Genomic DNA, 15,705 nt, shown 5'->3' with positions numbered 1-15,705 from the left:
AACATTAAAAATGATTTGCATCATTTAAATTTCATTTATCATTTAGGAATTATTTTCTCCTAAGAACTGAATCTATTTTTTGTATTTATAAAATTCATTTTCCAGGGAGCTAAATAGAATTTCGATCTCAGTGTAACTAGTTTCATTGTATAGAGGCGTCTCTTCCCCCAAAATGAGGCCCTAAGCTATTGACTTTATCTTTGACCAAACTGAAGCAATCTTTGTACTTATACTTTCCAATAATCAGCATTTCCCAGGAAAGAATCAACTGTGTGGTCATTTTTTATAGTCTTGTCACAAATAGGATTATACTTAGCAATTTAGCTAGGTAGACCCAGAGTCCACTGATCACTGGACTTTTTGCTCTACTTGAAAGAGTCCTAATAAAGCATTTTAATTAAAGCCAGTCGCATTTATATTAATATTTAAGTATGGCATTTTCTATGCTGAAGTGCATATTCCAGAAGAGAGGTCCTTGAATACAGCTGAGTCCCCACACATAACCCAAATGTAAAAATCTAAGCTCACAAAAATGCAGGTGTTTCTGCTCTAACACAGTGTGTGTGTTTCAAAAAACACCATGCATTCTGCAAAATCAGGCACTAAAAGTCAGAGGCTTTTGGGAAGGATGACTGTGCAGATACTCAGTGACACTTATTGACAGTGCTAGTACATGGTCATCTTAGCAAGAAGTAATGAGTACAATGAAAAAGGAAGGTTAAATTTCTAATAAATAAACCTTACAGTAAATATAGGACTTTGCCTTCAATGAAAAGGTAAAGGGAGATTGATGGAGACCGCGGCCACCTGGCAGAGCTGGAGAGAGCTGGGCAGGAGGGAGTCCCGGGGCAGAGCACGCGCCTGTCTGAGCCAGAAGGAGGATGCTCCACAGGCTCGTACGCTGAGCTAGTTCTCTGTGACTGCTGCCCTGGGCCGGGCTAGTGAGCTTCTGCTCATTTGCAGACACGTGATAGCCTGAGATATTAACTGCTGGGAAAATCCTAGCAGCCAGCACGCCATCAGTGTCAAACTGACATCTCTCCCAGCCCAGCAACTGTTTGTGAGCTGATTCACTCTCAAGAAGCAATAACTTCCAAAGTCAATGTCTTCTACTGTACATTCCTATGAATTCTGATACATCTTTAGTAATTTGTGCTGTTTTACTTAACCACTATCTCTCTCTATATTTGGTTATAAGGCACATACTGCTTGAACATAATGAAATAGCTTTGAATTAGAATTTTCAACTTTCCAGGTTTTTGTCAATAATTAAAAGTACTGACTAAGTGTGTGGTTCTCCCCCATGAACCATGACTGTGAGGATGGATGTAAGAAGACTGGCCCTCTTCTTTTCAGGGTCCTTTACGCTTCAGCACATCAGTCTCTGTGCTGCTCGTGTTTGATTTAGCCCAGCATTTCCTTGCTCACCCACATATGTGGAGAATGTGTGTCCCTTTGCCTTCTTTTATTATTATTATTATTTTTAATTTTTTAAAATTTTTTTATTATTTATTGAGTTAATGATAGGTTACAATCTTGTGAAATTTCAGTTGTACATTATTGTTTGTCAGTCGTGTTGTAGGTGCACCCCTTCACCCGTTGTGCCCACCCCCACCCCACCTTTCCCCGGTATCCACTGATCTGTTCTCTTAGTCCACATGTTTAAATTCCTCATATGAGTGGAGTCATACGAGATTGTCTTTCTCTATCTGACTTATTTCACTTAACATAATTCCCTCAAGGTCCATCCATGTTGTTGCAAATGGGACGATTTTGTTCTGTTTTACAGCTGAGTAGTGTTCCATTGTATATATGTACCACATCTTCTTTATCCAATCATCTGTTGATGGGCACTTAGGTTGCTGCCACGTCTTGGCTATTGTAAATAATGCTGCAGTGAACATGGAGGTGCATAGGACTTTTGGAATTGTTGACTTCAGGTTCTTTGGATAGATACCCAGTAGCGGGATAGCTGGATTGTATGGTAGTTCTATTTTTAATTTTTTGAGGAATCTCCATACTGTTTTCCATAGTGGCTGCACCAGTTTGCATTCCCACCAGCAGTGTATGAGGGTTCCTTTTTCTCCACAACCTCTCCAACATTTGTTACTATTAGTTTTAGATATTTTTGTCATTCTAATGGGTGTAAGGTGGTATCTTAGTGTAGTTTTGATTTGCATTTCCCTGATGATCAGCGATGATGAACACCTTTTCATGTGTCTATTGGCCATCTGTATCTCTCCTTTGGAGAAATGTCTGTTCATGTCTCCAACCCATTTTTTGATGGGGCTGATTGATTTTTTGTTGTTGAGTTGTGTGAGTTCTTTATATATTATGAATATTAAGCCTTTCTCAGATGTATTACTTGCAAATATTTTTTCTCAGTTAGTGGGTTGTTTTTTTGTTTTAATCCTGTTTTCCTTTGCCTTGAAGAAGCTCTTTAGTCTGATGAAGTACCATTTGTTTATTCTTTCTGTTGTTTCCCTTCTCTGAAAAGACATGGTGTCCGAAAAGATCCTTTTAATACTGATGTCACAGAGTGTACTGCCTACATTTTCTTCTAGAAACCTTATGGTTTCAGGTCTCAGCTTTAGGTCTTTGATCCATTTTGAGTTTATTTTGGTGAATGGTGAAAAAGAATGGTCAATTTTCATTCTTTTACATGTGGCTTTCCAGTTTTCCCAGCACCATTTGTTGAAAAGACTTTCTTTTCTCCATCGTATGCCCTCAGCTCCTTTGTCGAAGATTAGCTGTCCATAGATGTGTGGTTTTATTTCTGGGCTTTCAATTCTATTCCATTGATCTGTGCACCTGTTTCTGTACCAGTATCATGCTGTTTTGATTATTGTAGCTTCATAGTATGTTTTGAAGTCAGGGATTGTGATGTCTCCAGCTTTGTTCTTTTTTCTCAGGATTGCTTTAGCAATTCGGGGTCTTTTGTTGCCCCATATGAATTTTAGGATTCTTTGTTCAATTTCTGTAAAGAATGTCATTGGGATTCTGATTGGGATAGCATTGAATCTGTAGATTGCTTTAGGTAGTGTGGACATTTTAACTATGTTTATTCTTCCAATCCATGTACATTTGGAATATCTTTCCATCTCTTTATGTCATCATCCATTTCTTTCAGAAAAGCCTTGTAATTTTCATTGTATAAGTCTTTCACTTCCTTAGTTAAATTCACCCTGAGGTATTTTATTCTTTTTGTTGCGATTGTGAATGGTATTGTGTTCTTAAGTTCTTTTTCTGTTAGTTCGTTATTAGAGTATAGAAATGCTACTGATTTATGTAAATTGATTTTATACCTGCAACTTTGCTGTAGTTGCTGATTACTTCTAAAAGTTTTCCAATGGATTCTTTGGGGTTTTCTATATATAAGATCATGTCGTCTGCAAACAGCGAGAGTTTCACTTCTTCCCTCCCTATTTGGATTCCTTTTATTCCTTCTTCTTGCCTAATTGCTCTGGCCAGGACCTCCAGTACTGTGTTAAATAAGAGTGGTGATAGAGGGCATCCTTGTCTCGTTCCTGTTTTCAGGGGGATGGCACTCAGTTTTTGCCCATTGAGTATGATGTGGGCTGTGGGTTTGTCATATATGGCCTTTATGATGTTGAGGTAGTTCCCTTCTATCCCCATTTTGTTCGGAGTTTTTATCATAAATGGCTGTTGGGTCTTGTCAAATGCTTTCTCTGCATCTATTGAGATGATCATGTGGTTTTTATTCCTCAGTTTGTTGATGTTGGTGTATCACGTTGATTGATTGGCAGATGTTGAACCATCCCTGTGTCCCTGGTATGAATCCCACTTGATCATGATGTATGATCCTTTTGATGAATTGCTGAATTTGAGTTGCTGTAATTTTGTGGAGAATTTTTGCATCTATGTTCATCAGCGATATTGGCCTGTAGTTCTCCTTTTTTGTGCTGTCCTTGTCAGGCTTTGGTATCAGCATGATATTGGCCTCGTAGAATACGTTAGGAAGTGTTTCATCCTCCCTAATTTTTTGGAATAGCTTGAAAAGGATAGGTGTTAAATCCTCTCTGAAAGTTTGGTAGAATTCCCCAGGAAAGCCATCTGGTCCTGGGGTTTTATTCTTTGGGATGCTTTTTATTGCTGTTTCAATCTCTTTCCTTGTGATTGGTCTGTTTAAATTGTCTGCTTCTTCTTGACTAAGCTTTGGGAGATTGTAGGAGTCAAAGAATTTATCCATTTCCTCTAGGTTATCCATTTTGTTGGCATATAGTTTTTTGTAGTATTCTCTTATAATCTCTTGTATTTCTGCAGAGTCTGTTGTTATTTCTCCTCTTTCAATTCTGATTTTGTTTATTTGAGCTTTCTCTCTTTTTTTCTTTGTAAGTCTGGCTAGGAATTTGTCAATTTTATTTATCTTCTCAAAGAACCAGCTCTTTGTTTCATTGATCCTTTCTACTGCCTTTTTTGTTTCAATAGCATTTATTTCTGCTCTGATTTTTATTACTTCTCTCCTTCTGCTGACTTTGGGCTTTGTTCTTCTTTCTCTAATTCAGTTAGGTGTAGTTTAAGATTGCTTATTTGGGATTTTTCTTGTTTGTTAAGATGTGCCTGTTTTGTGATGAATTTTCCTCTTAATACATCTTTTGCTGCATCCCATGTGAGTTGGTATGGCATGTTATCATTTTCATTTGCCTCCAGGTATTTTTTGATTTCTTCTTTAATTTCTTCAATGATCCATTTCTTGTTCAATAGTGTATTATTTAGTCTCCAAATCCTTGTGCATTTCTCAGCTTTTTTCTTGTAATTAATTTCTAGCTTTACAGCATTATGATTGGAGAAGATGCTTGTTATTATTTCAATTTTTTTAAATTTGTAGAGGCTTGCCTTGTTTCCCAGCATATGGTCTATCCTTGTGAATGTTCCATGCGCGCTTGAGAAGAAAGTGTATTCTGCTGTTTTTGGATGAAGTGTTCTATATATGTCTATTAAGTCCAACTGTTTTAGCTTTTTGTTTAGCTCCACTGTTTCTTTGTTGATTTTCTGTCTGGATGATCTGTCCAATGATGTGAGTGGGGTGTTGAAGTCCCCTACTATTATTGCGTTATTTTTAATATCTTCTTTTAGTTTTGTTAATAGTTGCTTTATGAACTTTGGTGCTCCTGTCTTGGCCGCATAGATATTTATAAGCATTATTTCTTCTTGATGAAGTATCCATTTGATCATTATATATTGGCCCTCTGTGTCTCTCTATACCTGCCTTATCTTGAAGTCTGTTTTGTCTGATATAAGTATTGCAACACCTGCTTTCTTTTGTTTGCTATTAGCTTGGAGTATTGTCTTCCACCTCTTCACTCTGAGCCTGTGTTTGTCCTTGGAGCTGAGGTTTGTTTCCCGGAGGCAACAAATTGTTGTATCTTGCTCTTTAATCCATTTTGCCACTCTGTGTCTTTTTATTGGAGAGTTCAGTCCGTTTACATTGAGGGTGAGTGTTGATGCATGAGGGCTTAATGCTGTCATTCTGTTGCTCGTTATCCAGTTTTCCTGGGTTACCTTTGTTTCTCGTCCTGTGTCTTTTAGCCTGTCCATTGACTTCTGCAATTTCTTATGCTGGGTTTCTTAGATTTTTCCTTATTTATGTTTTGTGTCTCTGTTCTGTTTTTTAGTTTAGTGGCTACCCTGAGGTTTGTATTCAGAACCTCATGTATAACATAGTCCATTTTCTGGTGGTCTCTTACTTACTTAGCCTAGACTGTTTCAGTCCCTTTCCTCCTCCCCTCCTAAATTAGTATTTCCATGTCTTATTCCAACTTGTGCTGTCAGTTTGTGGTTTGAGTGATGATTGTCTTTGCTTTGGTGATTTCCTTCCCTTTATCCTAATGCTGTAGTTGCATATTTGCTCTCCTATTCCTATTCTATCTATTTGTCTCCCTACTCTGTGTTTTGTGACCACTCGTTCCCTTTTTTTCTTATTTCAGGTATAAGAACCTTCTTGAGGATTTCTTGTAGTGGAGGTCTTATGACTATGAAGTCCCTTCCTTTTGTTTGTCTGGAAAAGATTTAATTTCTCCCTCATATCTGAAGGATATTTTTGCTGGATAGAGTATTCCTGGCTGATGATTTTTATCCTTTAAAGTTTTGAATACGTCATTCCAATCTCTCCTAGCTTGTAAGGTTTCTGTAGAGAAATCCGCTGAAAGTCTGATAGGGGTTCCTTTGTACGTTATTTTCTTCTGCCTTGCTGCCCTGAGTATTCTTTCTTTGTCGTTCATTTTTGCCATTTTTACTACTATGTGCCTTGCAGTAGGTGTTTTTACATTGACAAATCTAGGAGATCTGAAATCTTCCTCCACACACCTTTCTCTCCCAATCCCTAGATTTGGGAAGTTCTCTTCTGTTATTTCATTGAGCACCCTTTCTGCTCCATTTTCCTTTTTGACGCACTCAGGAATTCCAATGATTCTTAAGTTGCATTTTCTCATTGAGTCAGCTATTTCTCGGAGATTTTTTTCAGTTTTTTAAATTCTTAGTTGTCTTTCTTCCTCAGTCTGGAGCCATTCATCGTGTCTATCTTTGATTATGCTAATTTTCTCCTCTATGGTGTCTACACGGGCATTCAGGGAGTCTGTATTCTGTTTTATCTGATCCATTGTGATTTTCATCTCTAGTATTTCTGATTGGTTCTTTTTTGTAGTTTCAATCTCTTGTGAAGTAACTCCAGAACTCATTGAGTTGTCTCCCCATATTTCCCTTTACCTCATTGAGTGTTTTGATGATAGCTATTTTGAACTCATCTTCACTTAGTTTACTTATTTCCATGCCCTCAGGACCTACTTCTGTGTTTTCATTGTTTTCGTTGTGGACTGGAGCTTTTATAAATTGCTGGATGGTAGAGGAGCGGTTTTTGCTCATGATGCTGTTATTCACTTGCAGTTACAGCCTGTCACCAGTAGATGGGGGTCGAGAGCCATGCTTTCTGGGCCTGCCGCTTTCAGCTGTGATGGTGGTGAGCGCGGTTTGGGGGAGGAGGGGCACTTTCTCTTGCGCACTGACCTGGTTTCGGATAAGCTCTTGCTGTCTCTTCTCCCAGGGCCCTGGCTTGCTGGGGCTCCCCCACACGAAACCTTTCCCCTGTTAGAAGGTTTCGCTGCACAGGTGGTGGGAGTCCTGGACGATCCCTGGATGTGCGGCCCCTTCCCCTGCTCTTTCACACACCCTCAGCAGCGATCCCAGTCTCTAGGGGAGGGAGCGAAGTTCTCTCTTACCCCTTCCAGCTCCTCCGAGGGCGGCTCCAGCCTCTCCGCCCTCCGTTGTGTGGCTGGTGTCTCTGATGATTTCAGTTATTAGGACCTTTTTTTTTTTTTTGGTTGGAAAGTAATTGTTCTTTTTGGTTGTAATCTGGAGGGGAGAGAGTCCCGGGTGAGCTCAGACCACCGTGTTGCTGACGTCACTCCCCTTTGCCTTCTTTTAGATTAAAGAAATTAGTTTTTACAAGATTCTAATCTGTTTGCAAAGATTTTACAAAATTGTGTTGACTCTGGCAGTGTCATTGACCTTTTGAGAGGTAATCTCCCCTGGAACATGTCTCTTTATTTTACTTAGTTTTAGCAGATAAATTTGGGTTTTTCTTTAGTTTCTTACCTCTTTCTGAAGCAGTGCTTACTGTATCTTATTGATCTGTTTTCTAAACTGAGGTGCTTTGCATACTTTCTCCAGGTCCATTTCCTATGTAAGGTGATTCCATTCTAAGTTCAAAGAGGTCATACCTCTTCATCACCCAGATAATAATCTTTTTCTTTTTCTTTTTGAGGAAGATTAGCCCTGAGTTAACATCTGTCATCAATCCTCCTCTTTTTTGCTGAGGAAGAGTGGCCCTGAGCTAACATCCATGCCCATCTTCCTCCACTTTATATGTGGGATGCCTGCCACAGCATGGCTTACCAAGTGGTGCGTAGGTTCGAACCTGGGATCCAAACTGGCGAATCTCGGGCCACCAAAGCGGAACATGTGAGCTTAACTGCTGCGCCACCAGGCTGGCCCTCTAGATAATGCTCTTTTAGTGAGGAACATTATTTCTGTGCTTTTTCATATGATGAATTTTAAAAATATACATGTGTATAGTTTATATAGTGCATATCTTATCACGTGTATAGGAAAGAGTCACGCAGCATGGCTCCTATGGGAGGGTCTGCCGTCTGAATGGGAGGCACTCATGTACACAGACCTAGAGGTTAGTCAGTGTGGTGCAGCCTGAGGGGCCAGGGATGAGAACTCAGGTGGGTGCTCATGAAGCTTACTGGGGGCCAAGACCATGCTTTCTGCTTTTAAAACCTAACTCACAAGCAAGCTTGGATAGAAACAAAGATGAAAATTCAGGATCTCCAAGATGGAACGTAGGATTATGCTCACACATGGAAGACATTTTACTGAATTAATGCAACACAGGAAAGGAGGTGATTTGGAAGAAAAAGACAACCAATAAACCGTAGAGTATCGGGAATTTAACAGAGTTGGCCTGAGGTTCTTCAGTCGTACTGTGCAAGCTCCTGGGCTGTCCCTCTCAGGCTGTAATAGTGGAGCTGGTGTGGTGGTCAACATTACGTAAGCAAACAGGGCATGCTCTCTAACCGGGGCTCAGGGACCACCCTGTCCGTGTGTGGTGAGTGCAGTGCCAGGGGCTGATCAGGCACGCTGTTACTGTTCTCGAAGGCATTGGTGTTCTGTTTCAACAGAGCAACATTGATTGGTTGATGTTAAAGTTTATATTAGTTTGACCAACCTGGTATTGGCTTACCGGTGACAGTCTCTTACATTACCATGATACATGTGTTAAGTGAAAAATGTATATTAATTTCAACTAAATTGTGTAATTAGTTAACTGATTTTTGCATTTTTTTTTTCTAGTGAAGGGATTCTTTTATGTTTCACTACTTCTTGGCATTCTGAAAGAGGTAACTGGAAGTTCCTTGATGCAGAAAACAGATTCAGACAAAGAAGTTGCAACCCTGTTTGATACGGTCCAGAAAGTATTTCAGAAGATGCTGGAATGCATGGCATGGAGCTTCAGGAAGCAACCGGAAGAAGGCCTGCGGGTACTCGCACCTTCATAGGACGGGGTCGTTAGACGTTAGATGGGCAGTGCTCCCTGAGGGACTAGGGTGTGTGGGATGTGTCCACTCACCTGCAGGCCCAGCCAACGCTTGCTTGTGCCATTGGCCTGCTGAGTGAGGTGCAGCGCAGTGCAGGAGAAAATTGCCGTGTGCCGTTCTTCAGGCGGCATGTGCAGCCTTCTGCATTGCGTGGCGCACTCAGAGAGAAGGGGTTACCTGCATGGGGCATGCGGCCAGGAAGGGTCGAGAGCCCACTTTCCACTGTCAGCCGTGGGGCAGGTGTTCACAAGTTCACGTAAACAGCCAGCGGTGAGAGAGCTTCTCCTCCTAGTAGGAGAGGAAGCAGAGAATGAATTGCATTGTCTTGTGAGTGCTCAATTGTTATTCCACAGAATTTTCCAAATAAAATATACTTTTTTTAAGATTTTTTTTTTTTTTTTCCTTTTTCTCCCCAAAGCCCCCTGGTACATAGTTGTATATTCTTAGTTGTGGGTCCTTCTAGTTGTGGTATGTGGGATGCCACCTCAGCATGGCTTGATGAACGGTGCCATGACTGCACGCAGGATTCAAACTAGCGAAACCCTGGGCCACTGTAGCGGAACGTGCGAACTTAACCACTTGGCCACGGGGCCGGCCCCTAAAATGTACTTTTGAGAAGGCTAAGTTTTTTTTTTTAAGGAAGATTAGCCCTGAGCTAACTGCTGCCAATCCTCCTCTTTTTTGCTGAGGAAGACTGGTCCTGAGCTAACATCTGTACCCATCTTCCTCTACTTTATATTTGGGACGCCTGCCACAGCATGGCTTGATGAGCGGTGCCCTGTCCACACCTGGGATCTGAACCGGGGGACCCCTGGCCACCGAAGCAGAATGTGCGAACTTAACCACTGTCCCACCAGGCCAGCCCCAAGAATGCTAATTTTGATTATTTGTAAATGACAAAGACTTTGCCCAGATGAGATGTTATTTTCTGTTGCAGGTTGCCCTCCCATCACGTGTTAACCTCCTGCTGTTTGGAAGTTTAGGGCAAGGACCCGCAAGGGCCTGTGGTTCCTTTGCTGATTGAAAGCTGACATGAAGTGGGGTATTGAGTAACCAAGTCATGTAAAAAGAGTTGACACGTGTGCCAGACTTGCTTTACTCATAAAATCATATTGTCATCAGAGAGGACCATTCTTTCTAAGTAGTAGTTTAAAAACATGAATGAGCTATTCTTTTTTAGTGAAGATATTTTTAAATGCTTAAATGGGAGAGTGTTTATGAAATATTGAAGACTTTCAATTTTATTCTGTTCTTCGCTGATAGAGATAATTGAAGTTTGTTGGCTGTATTTTCTGCAGTCTAGTTTACATTTGAGTTAATATGAAATGTTTCAGTTTTTGGATGAGTTGGTTCAAGCGTCTGTAATTTGTTTATGTAATGTAATTTGTGCCAAAATCTTTTATTTTCTCACCATTGGCTATGTAACTTCATTCAGAACACATGGCCTCATAGTTGATGTCTTCTCTTAATGTCAGTAATATTTCTTTATCTTTATCTTTATTTCTTTTTTCTTTATTAATATTACTGATACTTCTATTCTTAGGGATTTTCCTTTGCTTTTAAGAAAGAATGTTGGAAAGATAATTCCCAGTGGGCTTCAGTCCTCTTTGTTCTCTTCTACCCACGGTGTTTAAGAGATTTGAGTCGCCAACAGAAAAGAAGGGAGTGGACACTGATAATGGACAAATAAGATTAGTGACTCCTGAGGGAGGGCAGTAGGAATACTCATTCTTAAAGTGCTCTTTTTTTTTGTATATACAACCACTAAAAACGACTGATGTTTTTTCTTGTAGCTCCTTTATTCTGTTCAGACGCCTCTTCATGAGTTTATAACCACCGTTCAGTCTTGGCACGTGGGCTCGCCTGTTCACCGGGGTGTGCTTTCAACTCTGATTGCTGCCTCTGTGGTGGAGATAAGTCACCGACTACGAAAGGTGAATCTACTGATCCTGAAACTACTGTGTCTCTTGATTGTATAAGATGCTGTTTTCTACTAGTGGCACATTTTTATGTTTTTTCAGTATTTTTTTAAGAACTCAAAGTGATCTTTATGAGTGATCTGCCTCCTGGAGGCTGGACTTCACACATTCACAGCTAGTTTGCGTTTTAGAGTCATGTAATTGGGAAAATACATTAAGGGTGTTATTCTTGTTTTGTGTGTGTGAGAGGAAGATTGTCGCTGACCTAATGTTTGTGCCAATCGTCCTCTATTTTATGTGGGATGCCACCACAGGGTGGCTCAATGAGTGCTGCTAGGTCCACGCCCGGGTTCTTAACCTGTGAACCTCTGGCCGCCAAAGTGGGGCGCACAACTTAACCACTACACCACAGGCCAGCCTCTAGGATGTTGTCCTTCTTGATTAAAGCCAAACTAGTTCTCCTGTTGTGAATGTTTCTTTTTGCTATCTTTTAGAGGTTTAAGTGAGTTGATACATTTCTTAAGATTCCTCTCTCCTGACAAGGTGAAAGCACTTGTGGTCAGTGGTGAGCAGGATGAAGACTACCTGGGATTGCATTTGGGGATACAGTCAATTACGCCGTATAGTGACATTTTGGTCAGTGACTGCCACATATACGACAGTGGTCCCATAAGATTAGTACCATAGAGCCTAGCTGTGTAGTAGGCTATACCATCTAGGTTTGTGTAAGGACATGCTATGATATTTGCACGAGATGACATCGCCTAATGATGCATTTCTCAGAATGTGTCCCTGTCATTAAGGACGCATGGCTGTATTCATGTCTCTTTGACTACCTTCTACAGCATAACTCTTTGTTTTCATTTCTAAGCATGGGAATTTAAATTTCTGCTATGAATTTAAACAGATAATTTATTTATCCCTGCTCTATAAAGGACTAGCTCTTTCCCTACCAGTAGCCTACTTTATTTGGTTAAAGATCGACACAGTCATGAGGATAATTCAAGTCAAAACAAAAAGTGCTGTTTCCCCATATGGAATCCTCATGGTATTGAGTGAGGGTGTGGAATAGTGACTTAAGAAGATAGTAAAAGTAATGATGGGTTTTCTCAGAATGAAAAGATGGCATCTGACCTGGAATATCATTGAATTATACAAATGTGTATATATATATAAGTTATATAAATTTTCTATTATAAGATCATGAATATAAAAAAGTTAACTAAATTCTAAAACATTAATAGAATTTAGTTTTGGAAAGTAATCACTAGATTATACATAGAATAAGAACTAGAACTTATTTACTCCAGTGAGCTGCACAGCTAAGAACTATAAATAAATCAGTTAATGTCCTGTGGTCAAACCTGGCCTGCTATCAGTTTGTAAATGAAGTTCTGTTGGAGCACACCCACACTGTTCATTTACGTGTTTTCTGTAGTTGCTTTGTGTTACAACAGCACAGCCAACTCTTTGTGACAGACCGTTTTGCCCATAAAGCTGAATATATTTACTATTTTATTTAAATTTTTACTACTTTACAGAAAAAATTTGCTTGCCTCTGTTCTATATCCTTGCTTATTTTCTTTGTCTGCTTGTTCCATCAATAAAAAGTTAGCTCCGTGGAGGGTTTGTCTCTTTTGGTTAGGTCTGTCGATTTTCTTTCTGTGTGTCTGGGAGCTTTGTCACTAGGTGCGTGCGCACTGAAGATTGTCGTCTTGTTGCTGCCCCGCCCATCTTGTTCTTTTGAGAGGTCTCTTGGTCTCTCCAAAGGCTTCCATCATGCTGTCCTTTCTCTGGGGTGTGTCGTGTCTGCGTAGTGTATCTTTTTTTACCTTTTTGCTTTTAACCTATGTTTCTTATAAACACCACATAGGTGAGTCTTTCTTTTTGTCCAGTCCTATAATCTCTGCCTTCTAGTTGAGGTGCCTAATCCATTTGATTTTCATGAAATTATTGGTATCTTTGGGTTTGAGTTGACCATTTGGACGTTTGTTTTCTCTTAGTCCCTGACTTTTCTTCCTTTCCTGCCTTTTTGATGAATCAAGTGTTTGTACTGTTCTCTTATATCTTCTCTGTTGACTGTATGTTATCTGTTGTGTAATTTACTTAGTGGTTTCTCTAGGGGTGTTAGCGTGTGTTTCACTCACCACAGGCTCCCTGCAGAAATGCTGCTGTGCCCGTGCATCGTAAGACTCCTAGAACAATGTTCTTTCCATTAGCGTCTCCTACCCCTTATGCTCCTGTCATAGACTTTGCTTCTGCATATGCCAAAAATCTCAAGATACATTTTTATTTTAACTAGTCAATAATCATCTGTCTTGTTGTGTCAGAAAAGCATTTACAACATTTAAGATGTAAAGCATTTTAATGAGAAACAGTGCTATATCATAAATAATGATGGTTGACTTTAATATCCAAATTGGTGTTATGACTCTGGCAGAGGAAATACAGGAACGTTTAAGTGCTGGCTATAGTCATGCCTGAGTGAAATTTCCCAAGATAGCCAAGAAATAGGCAAAGATAGTGGTGGAAGGATATGAGGGTGTGGTGGGCATATTCACACCTCAGCTATTACAGTGGGGAAAAAAGCCCCTTCCTGGAGCAGGAGTTCTGGACTTAGACTTCACGGAGCCACTTGCACGTGGAGCTCGTTCACTAAGAACAGACGACTTTAAACTCACGAGGTTGGGGCCAACCTTGTGGCCAAGTGGTTAAGTTCATGCGCTCCTCTTCTGTGGCCCAGGGTTTCGCTGGTTTGGATCCTGGGTGCGGACTTGGCACTGCTCATCAGGCCATGTTGAGGCAGCATCCCACATAGCACAGCCAGAGGCACTCACACCCAGAATGTACAAGTACATACTAGGGGGCTTTGGGGAGAAGAAGAAGAAAAGAAGAAGAAGAAGATTGGCGACAGATGTTAGCACAGGTGCCAATCTTTAAAAAAAAAAACAAAAAACTCGTGAGGTTGATAATAAAGGGCATAGATCAAGTCAGACCCCTTTGTGGATCCAGACCAGCGGTACTGCACTATGGGCAATTCTGCTTCTCCAGAGGACATTGGCAACGTCTGGGAACATTACTGGTTCTCACTTCTGGGATCTGATGGATGGAGGTGAGGGGTGCTTCTCAACACCGCACAGTGCACAGGACACCCCACAACGAGGAATATCCAGTGTAAAATGTCAGTAATGCTGAGACTGAGAATACGTGATCTGGACTAATAAGAATAACTAGTTAAATTTGCTTAGTATAAAAACATTATTTACAGACGATGATATCAAGTTAAGGCTATTTGACAAAAGGCTTGTTGAGTGACAGGTCTTTCTTTTTTCTTCTGTCTAACTGAATAAGACACCCCAGTGTATAATAATAGATAAGTCATAATTATTATAGACATTTCACCAGTCAATAAAATTAACTTTCGAGTTTCTGGGAAGCCCTGCTCAAGTGTTGAAGAAAACACAAAGCAGTGTAAAATAAGTAATTAGCCCATTCTCATCCTTGATTTGCCTTTGTTTTCAGGTTTCTGATATAGAAGAGCTAACCCCATCAGAGTGTCTTTCAGACCTGCCACCATTTTCAAGGTGTTTAATAGGAATAATAATAAAATCTCCGAATGTGGTCAGGTAATCATTTTCTCTTTACTGTCCTGGTACTCTTATCGTGGATGTAAGCTCTCAGTAGCTTTTGCTCTATTCCTTTTACTCTCACAATTTTTCAAAGGTGCATTTTTTTCTATGAGAAAAACATTCCATAGAATTTTCTCTCATTTTATCAATGATTAAAAGTGTTTGCATTATACAAAGAGAAATTCTAACTTTCTATAAAATACATTCACCCAAATAGTGTCTGGTTATGCTTATCATACTAAGATTCCGTTAGAGGGAGACGTGTCAAATGTCAACGTGGAGCAGAATACTCCTTACTATGTATACTTTCCAAACACTTGACTAGTTTCATTCAGCGCACAGCTGTCACTCATTTCTCTTGTCCGTGTGTCACTTGAGTAAAATTCTAGAGTTTGTTGGGCGTGTGAAGGACTGATGGGTCACAGAAGGAATAGTGCTGCAGACATCCAATACCTGTGGAACGTCAATGGCAGACGTGCTCAGTGAAAGCTCTGAAAAGCAGCTGTGCATTATCTTTCAATAACATAGTAAATCTTTTTTGTGTGCCTTGTGGGTATAAAGATTAGCTTTTTTCAGTTGCCAGAGCGCCCTGTTCTCTTTCTAGCAACATCTGATTTTTTATGTTTCACCTTTAAGATTTGCAGACTCACAGTGAAAGGATGGGAAGAGTTTGTTTAGCCAACTTTCCATGTTACCTGAAAACTAGAATTTGTGGTGGCTGATGAATCTTTGCTATGTTTGTTTTTCTATAAAGTATTAGGATATACACTGTAGAGTAATTTCAGGTGTTTACTATTTCTGCAGGTCATTTTTAGATGAATTAAAGACATGTGTTACTTCGGATGACATTGAAGGCATTGTGTGTCTCACAGCTGTCACGTATATCATTTTGGTGATTAATAAAGGTTGGTTAAATTTCCTCTCATATTGTCTGGGATATTGCTGGATGTGTCTCGCCCAGAACTTTCATGGAATGTTTGGGACCTGAGCTCCTATGTTTGACAAGTCCCCTGCCAGTCAGGCTCTCCCAGTCTTTCC

The 15,705-nt window shown here is 40.1% G+C and overlaps 1 protein-coding gene across 2 annotated transcripts in view; it reads left to right on the top strand.

Annotated features, from left to right (window-relative positions):
* Positions 1–15,705, top strand: part of NCAPG2 (non-SMC condensin II complex subunit G2) — a 72,262-nt gene that overhangs the window by 46,166 nt on the left and 10,391 nt on the right. For both annotated transcript variants that reach the window (XM_014830489.3, XM_014830490.3), the window contains exons 23-26: positions 8,875–9,062; positions 10,913–11,053; positions 14,561–14,664; positions 15,472–15,572. In XM_014830489.3, coding sequence (XP_014685975.1) covers positions 8,875–9,062; positions 10,913–11,053; positions 14,561–14,664; positions 15,472–15,572 — 534 coding nt within the window. The remainder of the gene's footprint in view (positions 1–8,874; positions 9,063–10,912; positions 11,054–14,560; positions 14,665–15,471; positions 15,573–15,705) is intronic.

Source organism: Equus asinus, chromosome 1 (assembly GCF_041296235.1).
Source record: "Equus asinus isolate D_3611 breed Donkey chromosome 1, EquAss-T2T_v2, whole genome shotgun sequence".
Lineage (NCBI taxonomy): Eukaryota > Metazoa > Chordata > Mammalia > Perissodactyla > Equidae > Equus > Equus asinus.
This window is presented reverse-complemented; position numbering and strand designations above follow the sequence as displayed.